General features: G+C 39.3%; 1 protein-coding gene and 1 long non-coding RNA gene across 2 annotated transcripts in view; both read left to right on the top strand.

Moving 5' to 3' along the window:
- Nucleotides 1-3,205: 3,205 nt before the first annotated feature.
- On the top strand, nt 3,206-9,438 carry LOC114660275 (uncharacterized). Its single transcript, XR_003717696.2, has 5 exons — nt 3,206-3,351; nt 7,291-7,411; nt 7,985-8,065; nt 8,824-8,920; nt 9,139-9,438. It is a non-coding gene; the product is annotated as an uncharacterized LOC114660275 (long non-coding RNA).
- A 3,885-nt stretch (nt 9,439-13,323) lies between these two features.
- The window catches only part of LOC114660274 (fibroblast growth factor receptor-like 1), a 116,998-nt gene continuing 102,545 nt past the window's right edge, over nt 13,324-27,776 (top strand). The window contains exons 1-2 of the mRNA XM_028812874.2: nt 13,324-13,645; nt 13,921-14,017. Coding sequence (XP_028668707.2) covers nt 13,957-14,017 — 61 coding nt within the window. The 5' untranslated portion in view covers nt 13,324-13,645; nt 13,921-13,956. The remainder of the gene's footprint in view (nt 13,646-13,920; nt 14,018-27,776) is intronic.

The raw sequence follows: 27,776 nt of genomic DNA, 5'->3' as shown, positions 1-27,776 counted from the left end.
CTTTTCCACTTTGCGTCAGTCCATCTCAGATGAGCTCGGGCCCAGAGAAGCCGGCGGCGTTTCTGGGTGTTGTTGATATATGGCTTTTGCTTTGCATGGTAGAGTTTTCATTTGCACTTGTAGATGTAGCGACGAACTGTGTTAACTGACAATGGTTTTCTGAAGTATTCTTGAGCCCACGTGGTAATATCCTTTACAGAATGATGTCGGTTTTTAATGCAGTGCCACCTGAGGGATCGAAGGTCACGGGCATCCAGAGTTGGTATTCGGCCTTGCTGCTTATGTGCAGAGATTTCTCCAGATTCTCTGAATCTTTTGATGATATTATGGACAGTAGATGATGAAATCCCTAGATTTCTTTGCAATTGTACGTTGAGAAACGTTGTTCTTAAACTGTGGGTCTATTTGCCCACGCAATTGTTCACAAAGTGGTGAACCTCGCCCCATCCTTGCTTGTGAACTACTGAGCCTTTTGGGGATGCTCCTTTTATACCCAATCATGACAAACACCTGTTTCCAATTAACCTGTTCACCTGTGGAATGTTCAAAGCAGGTGTTTTTTGAACATTCCTCAACTTTTCCAGTCTTTTGCTGCCCCTGTCCCAGCTTTTTTGGAATGTGTTGCAGGCATCAAATTCAAAATGAGTGAAGATTTGCAAAACAACAATAAAGTTTATCAGTTTGAACATTTGATATCTTGTCTTTGTAGTGTATTCAATTGAATACAGGTTGAAAAGGATTTGCAAATCATTGTATTCTGTTTTTATTTACGTTTTACACAACATCCTAACTTCATTGGAATTGGGGTTGTAATATTGCAAACATAAAGTACAAAATAAATGAATGTATAAGCATTCAACTCCCTTCAAGTCAGTGTTTAGTATACACACCTCTTTAATCATGAAAACTGTCCATGAGTGGCACTATACTAGCCTCCTGGATCCCTTTTACTTTCTCGTAAATGAAGTATAGGGAAAGTATTGGAATTCTCTACAAATTCCATTTCAAGATTTTTTAGACCTACCTGAGTCCGAAAATACCATTTTTGGAATTATGTCTGTGTGTCTGTCTCTGTATGTGTATGTAAACATGATACAACCTGAGTGCGATTTCACTTAGGTCAACCAAATTTTGCATATCAGGTATAAAACTTGTATCTACTTTTGGGCTATTTCCGTTAACTGGACGTGGTACTTTACCTTTTATTTTATTTGTGAACATGAAGAAATGCCCTCATATTGAGCCTTAGTCTATTGACCTTGCTTTACATGATCAACCCACAATACTCAACAATGGGGGACTACATGCTGCTGGGTCCACCCCACTCCAGGACAATAACGTTGTTTTTAGGACATTCCTGTGTAAGTCTGGCTTCATGCTTAAAGCCATTGCCTTGCTGGAAAACAAATCTTCTCCCAAAGCACAGGGTTCCTGAAGACAGCATTGGGTTTCGGGATATCCCATTATTTTGCTGCATTCATATTCCTCTCTACCCTCACAAACCTTTTAGGGCCCGCTGCAGAGAAACATCCCCACAGCTTGATGCTGCCACCACCACCACCATGCTTCACAGTAGGGATGATGTGTAGTGCTCAAAGATGGCCGTTATTCTTAAGGCCAAAAAGCTCAATCACATAATAGAACCTCCTTTCAGCTCCTGTATACCTTCTGGCAAACTCTAGACAAGATGTCATTTGCATTTTTTGTCTTTGCCTCACTCTTAATAAGCTGGGACTGGCCAAGAACCTGAGCAACAGCTGTTGTTCATACAGACTCTCCCATCTCAGCCACTGGATATACAATATGATGTATAATGTTTATAGTTCTGAGAAGTGCATTTTAATTGAATTGAAGGTTAAGGATATCTTACAAATTGCTTACATTTTCATGTACAGTCAATTCACAGTAATGTTTAATCTCTCTTACCCATTCTGTCATACCAACATGCTTTAAAAGATCCACCATTGTCCCTGTGCCTAAGAAATCAAGTCCAACCTTTCTGAATGACTATCGTCCCCTCGCATGAACCCCTATAGCAATATATTAATGTAATAAAAATTACATTTGTTCTTCTCGGTCAAAAGAACCAGATCTATTATAGTTTGTAAGTTGCTTTAGTAGATCCACAGTGGAAGCCATCACCTTGATCCTACTTACAGTAGTGGTCAATGCTGAACTATAGTTCAACATTTAATGCAGTAAGCCCCTTTAAGCTCATCACCTGTGTCTCAACACTCCACTGTTCAGCTGGGTTTTTAACTTCTCAACAGGAAGACCCCAAGTGATTTGAGTAGGTGGTCACATCTCATCATCCTTCATTCTCAACTCAGAAGCTCCAAAGAGTTGTGGTCAAAGTCCTCTGCTGTGCTTCCTCTAACCGTATAACTGCATTGCTGTACATGACTCTAACATCATTGTCAAGCTTGCTGATGACACGGCGGTGCAGCATGCAGCAAAAACTGGTGTGGTGAGCTGAATGCAACACTGGGTGTACACTCTCTTTAACTTTCAGGACGACTTCAGACCAGGGTGGCTTCTTCTCTGAGCTGCAGCCAAGTAAGCGTTACCGCTGCCTGAAGAGCACTTCAGAGAGACTGAGGAGGACCTTTTATCCACAGTCCTTTCACATCTTCAATGTGGATGTGCCTATAGCTACTGTACATATAGCCCTATTGTTAATTCTCTTATGTCGAGTTATTTAAGTTGTTATTATATATTTATTGTTTGCTAGTCACATGTTTTGTAATTCTGGTGTAATGCACACTATTGCATTCATTTAACAATTCAATAAATATAATGATTTCTATTGATATTGGTAAAGTTGTACTTTATTGTTTATTGTCTTTTTGTTTTCTTCTTTAATGAAAATGTCTTGGAGTTTAGCAACTAAGTATTTCGTTGCATATTGTACTCTGTTTATAACTGTACGTGAGAGAGAACTAGACAAAGCATGAGTCCTTTTCCTACTTCTTCCTGGCTCCCAGCATGATTGGAAAATGTATGGGTAAATAAATGTAATATTCAATAAATGACATGATGAAAATATTGCAAAGTCACGGAGAATCAGCATCCATATTAATCACTAAATATTAGGATGAACATTTGGGTGAAAGGCGAGAAACATGGCAGGATATTCAACGGACGCGTTTAAGAAATCCGTTCAGTTTGTACTAAATACCACTCCGTAGTTAACGTCTGGTTTTCATTAGGAGGTGGAGTTGGCGTACTCGCCTCTGCATGCATCCCAGAAAGCACAGCTATCTTTGGGAAGTCGATGGTGCCCTTCGAAATATAAAGGTATTGCCATTGAGCAGGCGGGTCTCTTTCTTGGTAACAACGTGAAGGAAGGAGGTTTGTATTGCAAATGCTTCTCAGTTGTCTTTGTGTATGCGTTTTTAAAATTTTATGTAAAGCATGATGGTGCTGGTCAAGTTAATTTTTGAACCAAGTAGTACATCGTATAGCAATCGCGCTTTTTGTTTTCTAATGTATAATTGAAAGCAAGTGTATTTTTATACGTTCTGCTCTCCCTTAACACATGCGAGGAGCTTTCGGAACTCCATTTCGAGTTAATGTCGACTGTGCTATCGAGGCAGGCCATGTATTCGGGAGTCTGATGGAAAGTAAGGTGAATTAAGTTTGCCAACTCTGAAGTCGAATTAACCACGAAAAATCACAACATTGATTTCTCTACATCGGGTGGCTGGACCCCAGCCCTCCCTTAAACTCGCATACTGCAAAATGGAAGCCTGGCACATGGAACCAGTTGACCATAATAAATGCGACTTTGTTGTTCTTTGAGCATTTGAAGTGTTAACGCTTGTGTGAGAGACGGCTCACATTCCCACGACTTCCGTCTCCTCACGCGAGTTACCGGTTAACGTTGGGGGTCCACGTGATGATTTTCAGTTAAAGCAAAAAATACTCGGTAGTTGGTATTTATAAATAACTAAAATTATGCATTCAACAGTGCATCTTGACTAGCGAGTTACCAGCGTTACAACAGAAGCCTTGACAAATTTTTACACGTGTCGGAGAAAACGTTTTCCCAGTAGTAAACGTTCACCTGAGCACCCTCGAAATAACCTCCCCTCGCGGGCATTTTTGCTGAGAAGACCGTGCTACCTGAAATAACCAAGTTGAGACGGTTCACTTCTTTTTCAACCATATAAAACGCAATAATCACTGGGGCAGACATGATGACCCACAACGATCTCCTTTGTTTGGAGCTGCGCACTAAATGGACTTTTAATCTTTATATAAACGTTAGAGCTGCTTATTAGTAGTGAATATAAGTGAGAGGAGTATTGATTGGGTGGGGATTTAAAACCCTGTTGGGAAGTTCATTTGATAAAGAAGGAGCAGGAATGTGAGATATCGGAAGCTGTAACTTGAAGGACAGGTTGTGCATATGTGCAGCATTCTACAGGGTGGCCCACGAAAAAGTAGCCCGCGTTACTATAGTATTACTGGCGGCCTTCCGTAAAGAAAGAAAGAACTTGAAATGCCAAAATCTTTACTCACTCTTTACAGAAAGTGCTGGAAATGATCCCCTTCTGCGTCAATGCAGTTTTGGGCGCGCCTTAACATGTCATATACGCGACGCAACTCTGGGGCACCAATGCTCTGAATTGCATTACGAATATTGTCTTTCAACTGCTGTAAAGTTCTCGGGTTATTAGCGTACACTTCCCTTCAAATTGCCCCACAGATAAGTCACATGTTAAGTCCGGCGATCTCGGTGGCCACAATCCTTTGGTGACAATCCTGTCTTCTGTAAATGCCTCCCGAATTCGTGCCAGTGACACGTGTGACAAATCGCGCCGTCCTGTTGGAAGAAGGCGTACTCGCGTTCTTCCAGCGTCAACTGTCCGTAAAATTCCTCAAAAATTCTCATGTACACGTTCGTGTTCACTGTTCTCTCAAAAAATATGGGACCCACAATCCGAGTTCCAGACACAGCACCACCAGACGCCGACTTTCTGATCGTGAAGAGGTTCCTGATGAGTCGCATGGGGGTTGACTACTGACCAATATCTGCTATTCTGCGAGTTCACATACCCTGACAGATGGAACCAGGCTTCGTCACACATGAAATACAGCAGCGGATCCATCAAACCAGGGTTGGGTTGACAAGGTGCTACGGGGAAGGATTCACTGGGCGCGCCACTCTTACAGGAAGGCGGGCTACTTTTTCGTGGGCCACCCTGTACTTGAAAGTGTGTGCACATGAATTTTGTGAGATAGCTCGAAGTAGCCTTGTCATGAGGAAAGCAGGTTGCATTGTAGTGATCAGGATTGGTGTCGGTCACTGGTGCCTTCTAATCGTCTGCGTGTACCAACGCTAATTAATACCAGTCTGGAGTGTGCGTTTTCGAGTTGTATTGCTACATGTACAGGAGACTGGACACATGGGAGAAATTTTTTTTTTTTTTTAAATCGACAGTAGTTAACCAATTTAAATATTGTATAACATGACTAGGACCAATAGTGTTTTCAGAAAATGTTGAAATTTTAATCAAGATGATTAAGCCCATCAATTTAAAGTATCAAAAGTATTGTGTAAAGGCCAGAAGAAAGATGATGGAAAGGCTTTAATTAAGAGCTTTGTGGCCTTTTCAAGACTAGTTAGCAAAGACTATATTAAAGGATTGACTAATTTAGATTTATAACTAATGAGAATTTAATAAAATTGGGAAATTGCTCAACTCTGCTTCTCTGCAGTCCATGTAGACTCGGCTTGTGATTGCAGAGACAAAGGACATTTAAAGTGGTAACTTCATTATGAATTACATAAATGTGTGTGTGTGTGTGTATATATATATATATATATATATATATATATATATATATATGGAAACATTTAAGGTATATGGTTATTAACTGATTACTGTAAATCCTGAGGATTTTATACTTTTTTTTTTTTTTATATAAACACTTTGGAAATAGCATAATTTTTAGTAATTAATGCTTCCCGTTGCTTCTGTCTTTAATTGCCCCTATGGTCTGTACACCCCTTTGAATGAGACGGATTAAATAAGAAATTACATTTTTGGTCCAAAGTGTAAAAGAGTGCAAATCTATAAATAAGCAAATCTTGGAACAGTTCTATAGTATTGGTTTCATAATACCAACACTGGAATGTAATTTAAAACTCAAAACCTGGAATAATTTCCCAGTTACATATCAAGTAATCCCTCAAGATGGGAGCTCAGAGTTGGACTATTCATAAGAAAAATGCCATCTTTTCCTCGATTTTTAAATAAAATAAAGCATCTGGTTAGCTAGAAAGGCCATTGAGAGTGACACAAGTTTTTTGCTCTGTTCTTTATAGTCCTGTAACTAAACTTAATTTTGATGCTTTTTGCAGCTTAGGTAACAAATTAGCTGCTAATTAATGTTTGTCCCCAAAATACAAATGAAAATTATCATGAATGACACATGAGTATATTAGTGTGAGAGTAAATTTCTGAAAACAAAGTATTCTAGCATTAAAATGATGTGCTGTTAGCAGTTTTTGATTAAAAATTTAAAATACAACTGTTCTATATAATGTCTTTACAATTAAATTGTTTAATGTTATGGAAGTGATCATGTTGGACAGGCTTCATGCAAATGCTGTTGCAGTTAAAGTAAAATTGTATGTACTGTATATGTATGTACATGTATGCGTGTATGTATATTATGCATTGTGCAATAGGCTCCATGTGTGTATTAAATTGTAAATGTATTCATGATGTTTGTTAGAAACACTCAAACTTTCTCCAGCAGTTGTCAGCCAGTTGGCATGTCTGTGCCTGGTCTGGTGTTACACTACTGGTATAGTGAGGGACATTCTGGTCTGGACTATTGGAAGTGCTGTTTTAGTATTTTCTGATACCTGACCAAGTTTGCCCAGTGCACCCATACACCAGTGACATTTTTGTTTACTGCAGATGGCACATGGGCTGATGGGTGCTTACAAAGCTTTTATTTTTTTATTTTTTGGTGCACTTTACACTTTTTTAAAGGAAATTTGCTTTTTGAATTAACACAGTATAAGCTATTGCATTATAGGTTGGAATTGTAAAAATACCTAAGCAGTTGGTACAAATGGCTTTCACCATTTCTTCTTGATACTTATCCTTGATTGACATGCATAACTGGGGTAATGATGAAACTTGGCTTTCCAGGACTGCAAACATAAAGTGATTAGAATATGGAAACCGTTTGATTGCCCAGCTTGTTAAAATAGTGTGGCTTTTTTTTTGTGTTTGTTTTAATAAATGGCTCACATATTCTTTACTCTAGGAATCGGCTAAAGGTTTGCACCAAACCTGTTTGACCTCCCATTGCCCTGTGGTACAGAAAATATGGATAAATTGGAGAGTACTGGAGGTGCTTCTCTCAAGTTGGATATATATGACAAAATGTAAGTCAAATGCACTAGATGTGTTTAACCCAGGTACAGAATACCAGACTTGTGTTAAAACTTTACTGCATTCTGAGCTTTAATGGCATCTCACATTTTTTGCAAATTAACAAATTTGTTAAAAATGGGAGATATAGGATGAATGTGTGGGTTAAAATGAGCAGTTTAATTTGCATGCATCTGAAGTTGTTTGAAATTAAACTTGAATGTTATTCTCCAGCGGCATTCGGCCATCCAGGCAGTGTGCCTGTACTGGTGTTTTACTGCTGGTAGAGAGAGGCAGCCTACTTGCACCTGGTAGATGGATGCTGTCTTAGTATCTTGGCACCAGTTTGTGGTGGCTATGTGTAACCCCTGAGAGTGGGTTGTCTTCACTTGGTTGGTTCAATCCTAGTCGGGTTACATACATAACTTTTCCTGAATGCACATTCTTGGCTTGACCTGCATGAGTTTCTATTTTTTTTTTTTTTTTTAAATGAAATAAGTCTATCCCTTTTAATCAAATTATTTACCTTTGTTTTGATGTAGCAAGTTGGATTAATCCACTGTTTTATGAAAATCTGTTTTCCCCAGGAAAAATCAAGTGAGACCAGGTGAGCTGACATGAAAGCCATGTTTTTGGAGTGGAGTTTATTGCATGGCCTGCTCTGTCTGGTAAGCATGAAAAATACATCATAGTCCAGGCAGAATAAGTTACTTTAACAGTTGCAAAGTAGTTCTGTGCATGGCTATGTAGTTGACTGTTCATTACCTTGCTTGCTTTGTTAGGTCACACTGCAGTTTAAAACTTGTGCACAGCTAAACCTAACAAGCATTTCAAATTTAGTCCTATTAAATATGATTTCCCCTAAACTGGTTTGTAACAATGTCTATGGGTCGATATGTTTCAAATGCAACTGAAACACTGAAGTTGGTGCACAGGTATTTTGATTTTGTTGTTATTGACGTTGGTACCCCCAAGCATGTACGATCATGGCAAGTGCACATTTCCTTGTTGTGATAATAGTCTTGGGAATACAAATACAAGACTTTGGCACGGGTTTCACTGGTTTTCTTCCAATCTGACCTGACTAGAAGACTTGTAACAGATGACACAGTATGCAATGGTTAATTTGCCAATTTAATGCATCCGTATGCAAGTTTCTTTTAATTTGGTGGTACTTTTAATCAGGTTGACTAACAGGATCTGATTGCACTGTTTTCTGTATCTGGATAAGATTTGTTGGCCTTTTTGTGTACTACAATAAATCTCTTGTGTACAGATTAGGAAATGTACTGTGCAAAACTATAGGTGAAATTGGTGGATCAACTGATGGTTATTCTGAAAGCATGTAGTTGGTGTTTGCAGTGTCTTGTTTACTGAAATAGAAGGTCCATTAACAACCATTGTGCTAATTTTCTTTTTGCAACAGGATGATGCACCTGATTGATCTCGTGTGGTAGTGAGATCATTACTGGAGCAGAAGCCATAACTCCTGCTGCACAGTGCAGTAACCTAAAAGGAACAAGGTAACGCTGAACACCTTTTTACTCTTAAGTGGCTGTTATTATGTATACAACTTAATGAAAAGACAGAATAGCTGGAAGTGCTATTAAAAGGGGAGGTCAAAGTCAGTCTTTTGATAAGTTTAAAATCTCCAGGTTGAAGGATTGACTTGTGGAGGCAGAATTTGAGATAGTTGTAAGAAAATTCATATGAACTAATCTTGGTCTTGTTTTTTCTTTAGGTCTTGGCAGCTGCAGAAAACATGGAAGTGACATCTGTCTGTCTAGATTTGGTTTGTAAGATTGTAGCAGTTGGAATTAGAATGGGTTCTAGTACAGCAGCCCAGTCTTTTGAAACTCTGGCACAATTTAGCCTTGTCATTCTTGTAAGGTATAACTCGATGTTTGTTGTAAAAATGAATGCCTAAATCCCAATGCAAATAACTCAAATTTCTGTAAGTGACTTTGGAGTTTCAGATATCAAACATGTAAATCTTTTTGTAAGACTTGTTACTATGTAAATAAACTTAACTGGAAAATTCTTTCTTGTAGTCTTCTTGTCCCTGAACAAAATTAAATTCATAATTTTCAGGCAACACCATACTTAAAACTGTGTGCAACATGTTTTCGTTATATAAAAATTGAACATTCATAATTTTAGGTTGGTGTGTTCTTGACACTGTATAAACTATACTTGTAGTGATTCTGTGCTTTGCTCCATAACCTATTGGGCTCAATAAATTTAGGTTCAAGTTCCAGCTCTGGAAATGGCTTTAGCCATTCTTGGTACTGAGTTTTTCTGTCGTTTTCTAATCTTGTAGTGTAGATGAACTGATAAGTGTCTTGTGATGGTCTTCATTCTGATGCCATAGTGTGCTAAAATTGTTTGGGGCATTACAGTCTTGGATTGTATTTTTTTATTTTTTTTTTGGCATACATCTCAAACTGGCATGGTTGTCTTGGTATATTGAATGTCCATGTAGGGAGACACACACACACACATGCAGGCATTTTAAAGGTGGCAGGGTATTTCAGATGAACGTTCACACATGGAAAATGTGCACCAAACTCCACAGGATTCAAGGTGTAAACCTAGGAAACTGGGTACTTGAAGTATTAAGTTTATGGTTATTCATCAAAAGGGCAAGATTTCAAACTCCTGCTAAAAGTGGTGCAAAATGTACAAACCTGATCTAGATGTACGGACTCCTGTAAAATCAAACGATTACATTATCACACAGGTCGCGACAAAGCCGTTAAATTCTCCACATTACAGTAAATGTTTATCTGCAACTTTGGGTGCACTGAGGTATACTCAATAGCATATTAACACAAGCTAATTTAACAGGTATTCCTTAATGTAAGTGGTCCCATTTTACATGTGTAAAACGGATTTGCTGACATGTCCGTGGATTTTTTTTTTTTTCAAGGAACCCACAACTCTCCATGCCCTTTTTTTGGTGTGAGAAAGTGCTTTCCATTTTGCCTGTAAGGTTTTTAATTTTGTAAATTCAGAGGCCACTCTGCCCTTGTCAGATCGCTTGGAGTGACCGTACACATTGGAAAAACCATGTAATTCAGACAGGTTTATGGCTAACGATTTATTCTCTCAAATTCTTAAATTTGTCAAGTATTTTGGTAATGCTTACTTGACGCAGTAAAGCGTTACGTGCATTTTTATAAACCGCCTTTTTCACTAGTAGTTGCATACAGAGGCGTTAACGTTTCATCACCAATCCTATCTGCTTTCTACAGAACTCCCAGCTTCTGACCAATCAGACGTGCTGTTATTGTGTCAGGGACAACCTACCCGCCCTAAAGCTCTACTTGAAAAGCTTTCGCGCTTATGAAACACTGCATTTAGCCCAAGAGTAGCACCTCCAGCTAAGATTTTTAACACCCTTTTGTAAATTAGCACAAATTGGTAGAAACGTTACTAAATCGTTTTGATAGAACTGTAGACTGCAGTTTCCAGAACGTTTCCCTTTTTGTTATAGTAATCTGTATGCCTGCGTAACGTGTTGTGGACAGAGGGCTAATAATTAAACTTTTTTTTTTTTAGTTCTAGATACACGATTTATTAATAGGGCTGTGCGTTCTAACATCGTTTTTGGAAAATCTATTTAAAATTAACCAATTAGCCACACGCTCATCTCATCGCTTCTTAAGTTGTCCGGTGTTGAGGCATGCACTGATTTCTGGGAACGGTGCCGTCTGGGAAGGTTGACATTTGCAGAGCATTACACCTGACATATCATAGGCGGGTGCCCTTGAAGCGATCATGGACAAGGCAGAAGAATATCGTGGAGTACACATAGAAAGGCTCACTTGGGGATTTACTCCGAAATTGTCACAATAGTTTGTGTAGGCCAAGCATTCGTAGCGACTTTTTTTTTTTTTTTTTTTTCATCGCGCACCATCTTTGTGAAGAATTCAGTAAGCAAGTTCACTCAGTAACGAGACGGGGGTTAAGATTAGACCGTCGTGAGACAAATTAAGCTTATCCCATACTGATGTGATGTCGAGGTAACGAATCTACTTCTAAGTAGAATGGAGGGCTCCGAGTTGGACCGAAGAGCCTTTAACCACTACGTTCTCCACCTGAAGGCCACGATCACCCGGATTCAATATCAAACGCACCGTAAAAATTATTTACGTATTTTTTTTTTACATGAAAGAGTAATGGGAGCCAACCCCAGCCCTTTCAATCTAAAATCAAAAACCCAAGGTTAGCTAATTTGGGGACACGCACACATTTAGCGTTGCCGATCAAAGAAATGCTAAAAGAAGGTAAAAAATACAACTCAAAACCCATCTCACACTGGGAGAATATATCAATCATACACGTACGAGGCCTTTGTAAATACGACATAACGATACAGAAGCACATATTAAAATGTCTTCATGTATTCTCGTGTATACAAGCATTTCCACTTTCAACAACGCACCCCAAAGACGTGTACAATTCACGGCTATAAATTGGCCAGTAATAGCGCTGTTGCCTCTCATTAAGGAGACCAGGGTTCCCGTCCCGGGTTCTCCTTGCGTGGAGTTTGCATGTTCTTCCCACGTTTGAGTAGATTTCCTCCCACTATCCAAAGACATGCATGTTAAGTGAATTGGCGATGTGCGTGTGTGTGTTCGCTCAGCAATGGATAGGCGCCCTGTCCAGAGTTTTGTTCCTGCTTTGCGCCCTATGCTAGCTGGGATAGGCTTCAGCAACCTCGTCGACCCTCGTCTGGATTAAATGAGTTGGAAAATGACAAAAATTGGCCTAGAGAAAATGGCCGTGTGTACGACTTTACATTGCAATGGACTAGTTAGTGCCCATCCAACTCCCTGTTGTCATACTGCCAGATATGCATAAGGGCTGTTAAGACAATGTATGGCTAAATTATATGGTGTGAGATTGCTGTCAAAAGCTCCATAATGTTGGGTCACAATCGTTATATGATCCAAGCCCCTGGCATTGGGCGCATTTATGACATTAAATACATTCGAGTTATGGTTGTCTGCGCGAATACACTTTACAGTCCACAACTGAAGGTCTTGCCGTGAGATTGGTATTGTCTCACTCAACCAGATAGTCTAGCAAGAAGCATATGGAATGAATATATAACAGTAAATTTAAAAATATGTAATGTCTGCGGCACTTCTATTTATTATAGCGTTTTAGGAATAGAACAAATTAGAGGAGAACAGGCCACTCAGCCCAGAAAGGCTCGCCAGTCCTATCCCCTTAAAGTGAAGCTTTGAAGGTCCCTAACGTCCTACTGCCACCCACACTACCTCGGTAACTTATTCAGTGTGTATGTGGTTCTCTGTGTGAAGAAAAACGTCCCAATGTTTGTGCGCAATTTACCCTTACCAAGTTTCCAACTGTGACCCCGTCTTCTTGTCCAACTCATTTTGAAGTATCTGTCTGAACCAACTATACTAATTCTCTTCATAATTGTAAACACTTCAATCATGTTCTCTTAATCTACTTTAACTTAAAATGAAAAGGCTCAGCTCTTTTAATTTTTTATCATAACTCATCCGTTGCATTCCCAATCAACGTTTTACTCTAACGTTACAATTCAAACCCAAAGGCGGTAACTATACTAAGAGGAAAAACTTATTTCTATTTGCGTATTTACTTGACGATGTGGACAAATGCATCATTTGAACGAAAAGCTATGAATATTGATTGCACTTGAAAGGGTGAAATTATCATTATATATCGCATTCAAACGCTAAGATCGGCAAGTTTTCTACTTTGTCATCAGCATTTAACGGTAGGGGGCGCTGGCACTCCACGAAGCCCACAACCCAATCGTATGGACGTTTCTGTCCGAAGGCGACTTTTGATTGGCTGAGGGTTGACTTAAAGATGGAAAAACCTTACAGAGGGGGGAAAAAAAAGTTTTGTAGATACAGTGGAGCAAGTGGGGTGGGGGTAAGGGATGTGTATTCTGATTTGGGACGAAGAGATTTAGGAACCTACGCTTAATCACAGATCGATAAGCCAATCAGCATAAGCTGCCGAAAGTCAATTGTTGCTCCTTGGAGTGAGAAGACGCGCAGTCAGGGTGACGGTGGAAGTGCCGGGACAGACTAAACTTATAAATAGTTGACATAGGTGCTGCTACCTCAGGATTCTAAAAACACACTCGACTCTTGTTTGAAGAGAAGAACGTCAGCTAAAGGAGAACAGAAACTTTGTGTACATCATACCGCTTACGCTGATGTGGAGGAAGAACTTCTCAGGTGATTTATTGTTTATTCTTAAAGAGTGTTGGTTCTCCTTTTTCAGCGGTCTCTCTGAATTACGCGACACTCCTGTACTTGATGATCAGGTTAAGATGTATTTTGTGTCCTAGTGATGCTGAGTTTTGAGGCACCGCTCGGTGTCACCGTATGTCCAGTCGGAAGCCTCTGCACGCTTCTCATGCTGACTCTTAAACCCATACAACTTTCTTTTAATTATTTTTGTATGTTTGAGCAAAGCCGAAAAAAGTTTCACATTGAACGTTTTTCTCTAGGTTAAGAATTGCCATTTGAGGAAGCTGAGAAGTAACATGAGCATCGTGCACGTGTCTTTGGCTGCCCTGAGTCTGTTTGTGCTTTGTGATGCGAGAGGTAAGTGCAGCCGTCGTTTGGCACTAGAAAGAATCGGCATCGTCTTAGAATAGCGGCTGTATTAGTGAAGAATGTATTCGGTACTTGTTTGTTGCAATGACCAGTTGCAAAAGTAACGTTCTTACCCCGAATCTTAATATGCAATTAAATGGCATTTTTATTGTTTGATATTTATATATACGTTTTCAGTTAGCACACTTTATCTTAATAATATCTAAACATAAGCTAAGACAATTTTGGTATATTAGATTATAATATAACTATAGTGAACACAAAGGTTTGCATAGTAAGTGACCAGTGATCACTGCAGTAAAATGTCCTTAATACAATTGTACAAGTGTCTCCCGTACGTTTTCAAGAGTTTTATTCGTCACACACGCAGTTGGACAGGTACAGCGTGCAGTGAAAAAAAAACTACATCTCCCTTCTTTGATGGGGCTTTGGATTTCAAGTAGAAGTCAAGCGGCCCAGTCCGTCAACTATTGGGCTCGCGGTGTTTTTTTTCATTTAGTAGCCTAAATTGTCAGTGTAGAATGTCCTGGCATATCGGATTGTTTTTTGTGAAGAATGTTCGGTTACTGTCTGCATGGAGTTTGCATGGTCTCCATATGTGTGTACATACCCCATGTTTTCTTACTATGTTCGTTTAAATGGTGACAATAAAGGAATATATCTAGCATTCAGCCAGCGTTGGTCGTTTTTTTGCCCAGGATGGGCTGTGTCCAAAATCGCCACTCGGAATAAACATGAATGATGGATAATGAGAAAAGTGCATTCCCAACATACTTCCAATCGGCCTTTTAAACCAACAAACCACAGTCCCCTGTTGTCAGTTCTTCCGCAAGTGTCCTTGCCACTAATGCCAGGATTCCACATAAGCATATCCACTCATTTCGCGTCAATGGTGGGCGGAGGGGGTAGTGGGCAATTTTAATTTGTACATTTCACGACCAAAGACAAAGCCCACTGTAAATTATTTTCATCATCCATAGACTGACCAGTGTAGAATGGTCTCCGTGAATCTAAACAACACACCTTGGCCATCCTTTGCTCGTTAATTCGCACCGCCACGTCTTATTTTTATATTTGACTCGTTTTTCAAAGCAACTTCTCACACATTTGTTTTTCTTTCACAAGTTAATAACCATCTAAAAAAAACATAACATCATTCTGAAGCGCCTTGTATTTCACTTGTGCGCTGTCCGTCTTTTGGCTTATGGCCAGGACTTGGCACTTGTCACTCCGACTGCAGCTCCTAACAGCTGGGACTTTCTCAAGGACTGTGAACGTGGATGTTGATTTAGCAAATTCTGCTTAACTCACTTCCTGAGAACAGAAACCCAAAAACAGTCAGAATCAACTTCATTCCTTGCTCGTTACGTAGTTGTGGAATTTCACACCCGGTTTTGTTATTTAGCTAGTCTTTTGTTCTTGGGTGTTTATATTAATTTAATACGAGTCGTTCTCATCTCTACGTCGCCTTTACATCGCCTACATTGTTATGAGCAGGGGTGAAGAGCATATAATAATCACGTGTTTTAAATTTATAAGTCTTCGTTTTAGTAAAAATTCTTTAAAATTAAATGCTTTATTAATATTGTAACGTGGAGCGTAATCGTTAGTCGCCGGTTCTAATGTTTTTCCACATTTTCCAGTTGCCTGTGTGAATTTGATCACTCTCACATTCGAAGCGTCGTCAATATTAACTACATGACCCTTATGGTGCAGTATGAATGAGTGCGGGTGGATTATTCGGACTGGCGTCCCTGCTTGGCTTTTTTTTTTTTTTTTTTTACCGGTGCAGCATATAAGACAGCCAGGACCCACTGACAGGCAAAAAAACTGTTTTCGTAATTAACTCTAATTGAGCTTCGTCTTCGGGCTCGTCAGCTCTAGTTCGTCGCAGCTGGCATCGAAGGGTATTGTGAACCCACTGGCACAGGTAATGAAGGACGGGGGTTGTGAGGTGGGGTGGATGGGCTCCGTAACAGGCTTAGACGTGGAGGGCAAGTACAGCTGCGGCCACATGTTTTGAGAATGACACAAATATAAATTTTCACAAAGCTTGCTACTTCAGTGTTTTTACATCTTTTTGTCATATGTTTCTATGGTATACTGAAGTATAATTGCAAGTATTTCATAAGTTCCAAAGGCTTTTATTGACAGTTACGTTAAGATTTTGCCTAGAGTCAATATTTGCAGTGTTGGCCCTTCTCTTTGAAGACCTCTGCAATTCGCCCTGGCATGCTGGCAATCAACTTCAATTGAGTATACAAGAATGGGCTGCTGCCATCAGTCAGAATGGCAGCAGCCCATTCTTGTATACTCAATGCTTGCAGTTTGTCAGAATTTGTGGGTTTTGTTTGTCCACCTGTCTCTTGAGGATTACCACAAGTTCTCAATGGGATTAAGGTCTGGGGAGTTTCCTGGCCATGGACCCAAAACGTGTGTTTTGTTCCCTGAGCCACTTAGTTATCACTTTTGCTTTATAACACGGTGCTCCATCATGCTAGAAAAGGTATTGTTTGTCACCAAACTGTTCTTGGATGGTTGGGGGGGGGAGTTGCTCTCTGAGGATGTTTTGGTCCGATTCTTTATTTATGGCTGTGTTCTTAGGCAAAATTGTGAGTGAGCCCACTCCCTGGGCTGAGCAGCAACCCCACACATGAATAATCTCATGATGCTTTACTGTTGGCATGACATGGGACTGATGGTAGCGCTCACCTTTTCTTCTCTGGACGATCTTTTTTCCGGATGCCCAAAACAATCAGAAAGGGGATTCATCAGAGAAAATGACTTTACCCCAGCAGTCCTCATCAGTCCGATCCCTGTACCTTTTGCAGAATATCAGTCTGTCCCTGATGCTTTTCTTCAAGAGAAGTGGCTTCTTTGCTGCCCTTCTTGACATCAGGCCATCCTCCAAAAGTCTTTGCCTCACTGATTGTGCAGATGCACTCACACCTGCCTGCTGCCATTCCTGAGCAAACTCTGCACTGGTGGTGCCCCAATCCCGAGCCATAAATAAAGAATGGGACCAAAACATCTTCTAAGAGCAACTTCTCTCAAATATCCAAGAACAGTTTGGTGACCATCAATGCCTTTTCCAGCATGATGGAGCACCATGGCATAAGGCAAAAGTGATAACTAAGTGGCTCGGGGAACAAAACATCAAAAGTTTGGGTCCATGGCCAGGAAACTCCCAAGACCTTAATCCCATTGAGAACTTGTGGTCAATCCTCAAGAGACGGGTGGACAAACAAAAACCCACAAATTCTAACAAACTCCAAGCATTGATTATACAAGAATGGGCTGCCATCAGTCAGGATTTGGCCCAGAAGTTGATTGACAGCATGCCTGGGCGAAGTGCAGATGTCTTGAAAAAGAGAAGGGCCAACATGCAAATATTGACTCTTTGCATAAACTTAATGTAACTGTCAATAAAAGCCTTTGAAACTTAATGAAATGCTTGTAATTATACATCAGTGTACCATTGAAACATCTGACAAAAAGATCAAAAAACATTTTATTTATTTGTAGGCGCCTTTCTAAACACTCAAACACACCGAACAATAGATAAAACACAGGTTACGGCAATGTTATCCCGTGTATTTTTGTAGTTCATCTATCTGTAAACGGGAAATTAACTGTCATTTTGAAAAAGTCAATTTTGTGCTGACCACTGTTTGCATGAGACACTTAACCAGCTGGTGTGGAGGTTGTATAATGTGGAAAACATTGTGATGTTTTTAACCTCGTACATATACTGTAATTTGAATTAGAGAAACAAGGCACTAAAACTAAAAATGTTAATAATTGTTTTGTTTCCACCCACATCCATATTTGGTATATAATTTGTTGCTGCTGGATTATGACAATTGTGTTCAGATACAACCCTGAAAACCAATGAGGACTGATTGTGAGATCATTTATGTTAGGTAGAATGCCCAGTGGGGGCTGGGTGGTCTTGTGGCCTCAGAACCCCTGCAGATTTTATTTTTTTCTCCAGCCGTCTGGAGTTGTTTTGTTTTTTCTGTCCTCCCTGGGCATCAGACCTTACTTTTATTCTATGTTAATTAATGTTCCCTAATTCTGTTTTCTTATTTATTTTGTCTTTTTTCTCTTTCTTTATTATATAAAGCACTTTGAGTTACATCATTTGTGTGAAAATGTGCTATATAAATAAATGTTGTTGTTGTTGTTGTAGATAAGAAACATTTAAGGTACGATGTCTGTACTCACTAATCATTCTAATATATTGCATGTTGATTAGCACATGCAAGAACTTCACTTTTCTTTATGCACGTGACAGCAATAACCCTAGAAACCCACAAATCATTGCATTTTTCAAGTAACTCTGAATAAATTCAAGAGCTACACAGGTACACCAAATGTATGTTGGCTGCTTTATTTTATTTTAAACCTTCTCAAGGTTCATGAAAGACGTATTGAAACTGAAATCTCTTTCTGTGTCAGGCCCCTTTTCAAAATAAACATTGCTGGTGAAAGATTTCCCTTGAAATTTTGCATTTGTTCAACTCGGATAAATCCCACTAGTGCCAGGTTAGTATTTTTACATAAATGAGAGTTGACACGTAATACTTCATTATGAGTTTCCATAAAATATGGCTTTGTATTACATTAGAACCTTTAGAAGTCTGATACTGAATACGTAGAGCAGACATTTTATTTTCTTTTTTTTCCCCAATTGGAGTAGTATGTTTTTTTTTTTCAAAAATATTCTTTAGATTAAAAATCTGAAGAACCTGCAAACTCATTTTCCCAAAATGTATGGGTGCCTTATGCTTTTTTTATTCACCCGAATGTTATTCTCTCTTCATGTCTAATTAAGGGTGGTACAGTTTAAGTTTCATCATTTGGAACAATTTCTTTTTGTGGGGACTGCTCAGTCACTCTCTGTGTAGAGTTTGTATTTTTTCCATTTTTATGGGTTTCTCTCCATGTTTTCCTAGCACATTTAGAAGAACTGTGTGTTAGTTAGTTTAATTGACCACTGGACCAGCATTTGGCTTGTTCCACATTCAGTGACTGATTACACTGGTTTACAAAAGAATATTTTTTGTTTGCTTCTGGGAACTTCAGAGCATCTCTTTATTAAGTTTTTTACACTGATTTCATATATAAAATCGGAATTAAACTAGCACATCAGGTTTTTGAAATACACATCATTGACGTGTTGACACTTTTGAATATCAATATAATATACCAGAATGATATCTGGAGTTTGGACTAAGGCCCACCAAAATTGTTTTGATGTGTTTATTCTGAAAACAAACCAGAAGATGATACCAGAGATACGTTAAAGCATATTTATGTCAATTTACCTCAATATAAAAGGGAGGTCAGTGTGCCCAAAAATGTTGGAGGCACTCGCTTTTTCGCTTGTATTGCACATCCATCTCTCTCAACCAACAGTATTCGCCCATCATGCTCGGAGTGAATTTTCCCCGATATCAGTTTTCCATCACCTTTATATCTTGATGAAATCTTTCCCCATGCTCATCTCTGACATCGCTTAGATTTGGTGGAAAAAAGTCGAGATGAGAATGCAAAAAATGCATCTTCATTGACATTCTGGCTCCCGTAAGCTAATGTACTTTCAGCATATTCTCTACAAACTCAGTATAATTCTCTGCTCTGTGCCTGTCAATAAAATTCTGGACAACCTGCACGAATGAGGGTGCTGATTCAGTTGGCTTCAGTTTCCTTTTGAACTCATCGTCAAGCATCAGTTCACGGATTTCAGGGCCAACAAAAACACCTTCCTTAATTTTGGCTTCACTTTTCTTGAGACCAAACTTATTTCTTAATTGCTGAAATGCATCGTCTTTACTGTCCAGTCACCCTAGTTGTCCAAGACCTAGAACATCATAACTAAAAAATGGGACGTGCTGGATGAAAAAGGTTTTCAGATTTGGAGTCAGCAAGTGAAATTTGTTAAAGTACAGGTGAAAGAATCCCAGTAGCAAAATGCTTGTTGACCAGTGTTAGTGGCCAGGTCACTCTATCTGTGTGCAGTCTGTATGGTCTTCCTGTATCTACATGAGTTTTATCTATGCACTGCAGTTTTGTCTCATGTCCTAATGTGGTGCATAGACAGGCAATTTGGCCACTCAGCAGGAGTGAATGTGACTTTCTATGGATGGGTATCCTTTTCAGGGTGTGTTTCTAAATTGCTTCCCTTGGTGTCTTGATTGCTGTTTGCAGAAAGTGTAACGGAGAAAGCAGATTCAGAGATGGATGAATACAGGGAAGAATGGATGTCTAATTAATTTTTGCTCTGTTTTCATTTTCTAGAAATGTCTCTCTAGAATGAAACCTGCTGTAGTGCTGCTTTTATTATAAAATAAGCAGGTAAACTTTTATGTAAAGACAAAAATACATTGAAATACCCATCTTGTTTTTAACAGCGTGGACTGTAAAGCATTGACACCGACACGTTGTGCGACTTTTACTGAGTCGGATGACCAACACCTACACCAAAGGAATATAACTCAGGTCTAACTGTAAAGTGACACTGCCATGGTATGCACACAGTTGAGCCGCCACCACTAAATGCCCAGAATTGCCTTAATGGTCCAAATGATGAAATGAGGAAAGATTTATGTACTGGTATGTAATTTGTAAAAGATCTGAGCTCTCCATTTTTGAGATTCCTCATCTAATTGCTTAAGTGCACAACGTGACCACCCATTAGAAAATTCAGAACATGCAAAAGATCGTCTTGGGCTGTCTGAGCAACCAACAAGAACAAGCAAGGTCCATGTACAATTCATCTTGGCTGAGATTTGACCCCGTAGGCCAAGGAAGTGCGAGTCCACAAAACTACCTGCTGTGCACCATGCTGTCTGACTTAAATTACCCTGGGGGGAAACAAAACAGAATTCTAAAGCAAGACTAATTTATACACAAACACACAGGAGTTGAAGTCAAAGGCCTAGTTGTCTTGAGACTCTGAAATGAGCTCCTTGTTTCAATCCACGGAAGGTGTCTTTGGAAGTTGTCAGGGCCCAGTGTAAATATCCTGTTCTCGACTTTGTTTACTGAGGCGTCCTTTGTATTTACAGGTCACTAGGATTGTGGAGTCGGTCACTGTGACTTGAGCACATGTGGTCTTTATTGGATCTGCGGGTGGCTTTATTCAGTATGACCATGCCTGGAATGTGCAGCATGCTGCATCCAGAAATCCACTTTTTCAACATCTTCCAAGTGGTGTGCTTCTGTGTCTGTCCTTAGATGCTTTTCTGACCAGTTCACAAAATGTTTTCAGCAGTTGCACAAATATTTCAAAAAGATTTATTATCATCTGTATTTTCACAATCTATATAATAATGTATTTTCAAATTTATTTAAACCAGTTTAGGGTCATGGGGGCCAGAGCCTATCTCGGCAACATCGGGAGCCTGGCCCCCTTGTGCATACTCACCTACTCTTGTAGTACATAAACCAAAGTACCTGAAAAAAAACCCACACAGGCACAGGGAAAGAACTTGTAGAAGTGACATAGATAGATAGATAGATAGATAGATAGATAGATAGATAGATAGATAGATAGATAGATAGATAGATAGATAGATAGATAGATAGATAGATAGATAGATAGATAGATAGATAGATAGATAGATAGATAGATAGATAGATACTTTATTAATCCCAAGGGGAAATTCACATATCTAGTGATTATAACTGGGCCTGAAACTAATAACGCTGGATCTGTGAGGCAGCAATGCCAACTGCTGCAAACACTTTCTAGGTATTATTCTCTATTTTAAAATACTATATAAAATAAACCCAAGTAAGCAATAGTGATTGCTTTATTCTGGATTTACCTAGCATGGCATTCTCAAATTCAAGGTCATGGGGAGCTGAACCCTTCCCTAGCATCACTGGTCACATCACTGGATAGGATGCAAGTGTATCATAGGATTTAAAAATCAGAAAATTACATAACATGCATGTGTCTGGTAATATGGGAGGAAAAGTGGACAACCTGAAAAACCACATGCAGACATGGAGAGGATGTTGAGACCCTTCACAGAAAACAGCTGCCCTCACTAGGTGCATTACATAAAATCAAGCTTGGAAGACGTTTTCCCCTAGAGGTTACTGCACTTTAGTACAAAGTATTTGGCACTTGGTTTGATCTCCCACTACTTTGAGGATACAGTATATCCAGTACAAATTTAAAAAATGTAAAATCCTAATCATCCCATTGTTTTGTTTTTTTTTGAAGTTTATTAGGGGGCTTTGCTTGCTTTGCTCGCCGACCCCCTGGCCAGCACTATGCACTAGCCTCTTTGCGGATCTGCGGCTCGTGTATGGGAATGTGAAGGTACAATTTAAACAGATTTTAATTTTCATGTGAAGTGTCACATTTGCATCCACACGATGTATAACTGCCCATGATTGCATTTCGTTTCTTTCTCTCTCTTAAATAAAAAGATTTTTTTGAATCTTTGGCTCTGAGATTTAATTGTCTTTGCAAAAGGTATTCTAGCAGGAAACTGTTAACGTTTTAATACGAACGGCATATCAAGATCTCCTTTGTTGTCTAATGTTATCCACAGGTGACGTACTAAATTACCTTTCTTGGATACATCCTTCTTTCTACAGTAATTCGTGCGGTGGAAGACCTGTTGGTGTTAATAGCTGTAGATATTCTTCATGATGTTATAAGTTCTATACAATCACCACCAACTGTTTCAGCATAGTCTATTGATACACATTTAACCATTTTACAGTGTTACCGATTGACATTTTTGGCATTAATTTGTTTGACTACCTCGTTTCTAGGTGCTAGGATTGCCCATGTACTCATTTCTTCTGTTGATAACCCTTCGTGTTGAAATTCTTCAATAAGATTTGGACATAATACATCTTCTTTAATTGGGAACTTAAAGTGAGGAAAACATAAAAATTTATTAGAGCTGAGAGTGCAAAAAGTATGTCTGACAAAAGCATTCACAGGACTGAGAGGTGAGAGGACCGTGGTCTCGTTTGAAAATGGTTGTAAGTAGGGCGTGACTTGAAAGAATCTCATGTTAAAAGTCTCCATCTCGCGGGACTTCATTCCAAAAAGTCGCTTCAAAAGATCACATCTCGTCGCAGGATAAAAAGTCTCATCTCCCAAGATTTTATATTATAATAGAGAGAACAGGTTTAGCAAATGAGTGAACTGCTGCCTCAATCTATGGTCAATATGAGGTAGTGTGGAATACTTCAGAATGTACAGTGATGGGACAATTATTCCCAATTCCGATTCTCAACCTCTGCTTACTGCTTTCTGCGGAGGGTGTAAAACCCCTAGAGATTAAGAAGATATTCAATATACAAAGGCACTATATTGAATAAAGTTGAGCAGGCAGTATGTCCTCATGGCTTAGGCTTTGTGCTATATGACTATTTGTTTAGTTTCCCCCTTTAAATGTTGATTCTTAGACCTTAAGATAAGAAAGCAAAAGTGTGCCAGTCCAGTTCACATTACTGGTGTGCTGTGCAACCAAGAGTATGTCTTTAAACTGGTCAGGTCTCACACTGTGGAAATATGAAATATAATTACATATAATGGTTACACATGTATGATATCTGTAAAGTTTTTTGGGTTGGTATTTGTTATAAAAAGGCACTTTATACAGTAAAGTAGTTGCATAATGGCTAAAGAACTTGCTTGTAAAGTACAAAGCTGTTAGTTCAAGCTCCACCACTGACTTAACACTGAAATCTGGAGTGATAGCCTACAACGGCTTACGATAAAATTAAATATAAACTACTGAACTGAATCTCGCATAAGGCTTAGGATTGTGTTTACTATAGAAAGGCACTTTTTATAATATTTGTCAAGTAGTGTAGCATACTGGTTCAGGCAGTGTATAGTAAGCCAAAATGGTTCAATCTTCAGGTCACCCTGGCCTTATCACTTGACCAGCCATAAATATGAAAACAAGAACACCATGTAAGTGCTTTTAGCTGATGTTCATCAAGGGTAGATAACATATTTGGGCGAATGTGGCAGGAAAGTCAGTTTATTGTGGCCTGTTTTCTGGAGTATAAGTCACAAGACGCCAGCTCAGTGCCCACTCCCTACCAATCTGAGCATGTTACCACAAGTACCGGGACTCTAGTGGTGGAAATATGCTAACAAGTACAGTGTTCAATGTGAAAAGACTCTTTATAGAGTCCAGAGTGTCAAGTAATTTGTTCGAGTCAGTAAGGAGTTAGATCGTATACTACAATGGTGCAGGTTCAGCTCTCACCACTAACAGCATGTCATTTAACTTGCCCAAGTTATAAAAGTAATTACACTCAGCATTTGTGATCTGGGAGTTGCTTTTTGAATGGAAGGTTCAATTGATAAAATAAATCTACAGTAAGTACAGCATTTGCTGGATACTTTGATTTTAAAGCAGAACACTGGATATGACTGAATGCATAATTTTTGGAGCATGTAAAAAGAAAACTGCATTTAGTAAAACTAAGTCTTACATGTGTTCTTAACTAGGGTGCTACTAGGGTGAAGAGGGGTGAATGGTTGTTTTTATGACTGATTTTCTTTCTATATTAGTAATTTAAATTTAAACTTAATTTAAATTTAATTAGTGACCTGGAGTCGGGCAATTTGCATTAACAATATTTTGGCCTTGGTAAGTATGCATCTGGAAATGAGAGGTGACTTTACAAAACATTCTTTCTAGTTCCCATCAAAGCAAAATATTCAAGGTTGGAGGAACTTGCATGTTGTATAGGGTGGAGAAGCCATTTTAAAGCAGGAGCCAGAAAGGAAATCTGCTTTCCAGCATGCAGGCTGAGTCCTCAGAGTCAAATGCACGCTCCAGTGATTTGCTGATAAACACAGATAAGTGCCGGAGACTCGAGTTCCACTTTGTTTTGGCTTTTCACCTCTTCATGAGGTGAGATATGTTCTGTACTTCCTGGCGCGAATGATTCTTCTTGTTTTTCTTCTTCTCGGTCAGTGGTTGTCACCTCCATATGTGATTTGTTTTTTCTCTTTAGGGCAGCCCTTCTGTGGTTTCTGCTGCTCTTATACCCTTAGTGCTTCACCGGGTCCATTGTCTCTTATAAATCAAGGACAGACATAGATTGATGTCAGGTAGCTGGCCCCAGATGAGAGGTGCTATAAAGTGAGGGAGAATCTTTGGAAGTTAACCCTGTTTGTGCTGAACTCAGCTGTGGCTAAGTGCTGAAATACAACAAGCAGATCTGTGCTGCTTAAACTTGTCACACAGTCAATTGGTTCTCCAGACTTGTTTTACTTTACTCTACATAGTCCCAAAACGCATGACATCTCGAAAGAACAAATTTACATTTTTTTAGCAATATGAAAGAACTTTATGTGCATTTTTTGAAATTTATTACATTTTCGCACCGTGTTCTAACAGTGCATATTAAATCTAGTGTAGACAAAGCTGTAACGTACACTTTTCAGATGCTTGCTGCGTTACTTGCCTTTCTTTTCCTAATGGTATTTATATTTTTTAGCTCAGACTGCACACAAAGATCAACCAAAAGCTGTTTGGGAGGGGCATGGTGGGAAACTTTACAACCTTGCAGTACTTAGATCTTGGTTCAGTTTCCCATGAGCTGAGGGTGAGTAAATACTCCTGGCAGCTCTAATATGATAGCAGTTGTACAGTACCCATAAAGTATATTGAGTTGCTCTTCAATACAGAAAGACACTACACCAAACTGGGTTGGCATTGTGATCAAGTGGATATTGGATTTTAAATGAAAGGAAAAAATGATAATTTTACCCTTAAAGCACCTCAGAATGATGTTCACGTATGGAAAGGCACTTCATAACATCATAATGTTACAACTCTGACTCATTATGTGATCCTGAGAAAGTCACTGAACTTACAGTATATGCGAAGTATATAAACATTTATAACATACCTGTAAAATTCCTGTCATTTTCCTCACTATAGAAAGCCATTATATAAATCTGGTCAGGCATTGTGGCCTAGTGTAACTATAAATCATAAGATTACTAGTTTGCATCCACCACTGTCTACCATGTGACCCTACACCTGATGGCTTTTCTTATTGTTGATGTTGTTGTTGTTGCCTTGGCTGGAACTGGAAACTAATGAGAGAACTTATTCTATACCTGTGAATCACCTGGGGCCTCATTTATAAAACTTTGCACAATTCTGAGTGTGAAAATATGAGCATGCCAAAAAAACAGGAAAATGTGAATTGAAACAAAAAAAACAAAAATCAGATTTATATAATCTGCTGTGTGCACATTTCTATGCAATTTACCATTAATAAAACACAATCACTTTGTACTGTAAATATGCATATTTGAATATGCCTCTGAAACATCCATATATGAACCATGCTAATCTACCTCATAAATATGCAGTCATGATGCTCCACTGGGAGAAGGCCACGGGGCAGACACAGGACACGCTGGAGGGATTATATCTCCCGGTTGGCCTGGGAATGCCTCAGGGTCCCCCCAGAGGAGCTGGAGGAGGTGGCCGGGGAGAGGGAGGTCTGGGCTTCCCTGCTTAGGCTGCTGCCCCCGCGACCTGACTTCGGATAAGCGGTGGACAATGGATGGATGGATGGATGGATGGATGCTGCAAAACTTCATTGGCCAGTAGAGCAGTCTCCCTTCTGATGCATCAAGACCCCACCGCCTGGCTGTTTCTGTAACTAAGAGGGCAGGACCAGGCGCAGCATTACAATGTATGTGCTCTAGGGCAGGGGTCCCCAACTCTGGTCCTGGAGGACCACTGTGGCTGCAGGTTTTCATTCTGACCCTTTTCTTAATTTGTGACCTGTTTTTGCTGCTAATTAACTTCTTTTGAATTCATTTTTTTTAACTTGCTCTTGAAGACTCAGACCCCTTAATTGTTTCTTTTTCCTTAATTAGCACTCAAGCAATAATGAGATGCAAAATGAACCAAACAACTGATGTCCATCATACAATATCCAAAAGTAAAGAATGATGAAGGTCTTTGGAATGCTGATCTACTCAGGTCCCCAAAACATTTTACCAGTGCTCTTAGAAAAGAGAAAGTGAACAATTTCAGAAATGTCTGTCATTGCACAATGAGAGCATCAACAAGCCTTGGAATTAAAGAACCAGTTTAATTAACAATAGGCATCTCATTAAGCAACTGGTTGGAGTGAAATTTACTGGAGTTTGAGGCCCTGACCTAGTTGGTCTTCTGTTGGCTCACTCACTTCTTATTTCATTTCTCTTTGGGTGCCATTTAAGGAAAGAAATGAAGCAACTCAAAGGAAAGATGAAAAAATTCAGGGGAAAAAATCTTAAAGACGCAATTCAATTAAAATGAATTTACAAGAAGTTAATTAGCAGCACCAACAGGGCACTCATTAAGAAAAGGGTTAGAATGAAAACCTGCAGCCACGGTGGTCCTCCAGGACCGGAGTTGGCAACCCCTGCTCTAGGGTTCCAGGAAAGGCATAAGCATCTGAGCGGGTAGTCACTGTCACCTGGCACATGTAATGATGTGTACAATCCATATGATAAACTGAGAGTTCAGCCACTTACCTCACCAGCCAACCATTCAACACGTACAGTACTAACACATCTGGCAAAACTACTTTGCCTCAAAACAAATGAATCACAGGTTGTTTTTGAGATGGGAAACTTTGGTACGGGCACAAAGAAAACCATCTTGACAGAGGTAGACTTAGGTAGAATACCAATCCAGATTGCTGGTCTGTAAGGCAACAGCACTAATGAATA

Source organism: Erpetoichthys calabaricus, chromosome 11 (genome assembly GCF_900747795.2).
Source record: "Erpetoichthys calabaricus chromosome 11, fErpCal1.3, whole genome shotgun sequence".
Taxonomy (NCBI): Eukaryota; Metazoa; Chordata; class Cladistia; order Polypteriformes; family Polypteridae; genus Erpetoichthys; species Erpetoichthys calabaricus.
This window is presented reverse-complemented; position numbering and strand designations above follow the sequence as displayed.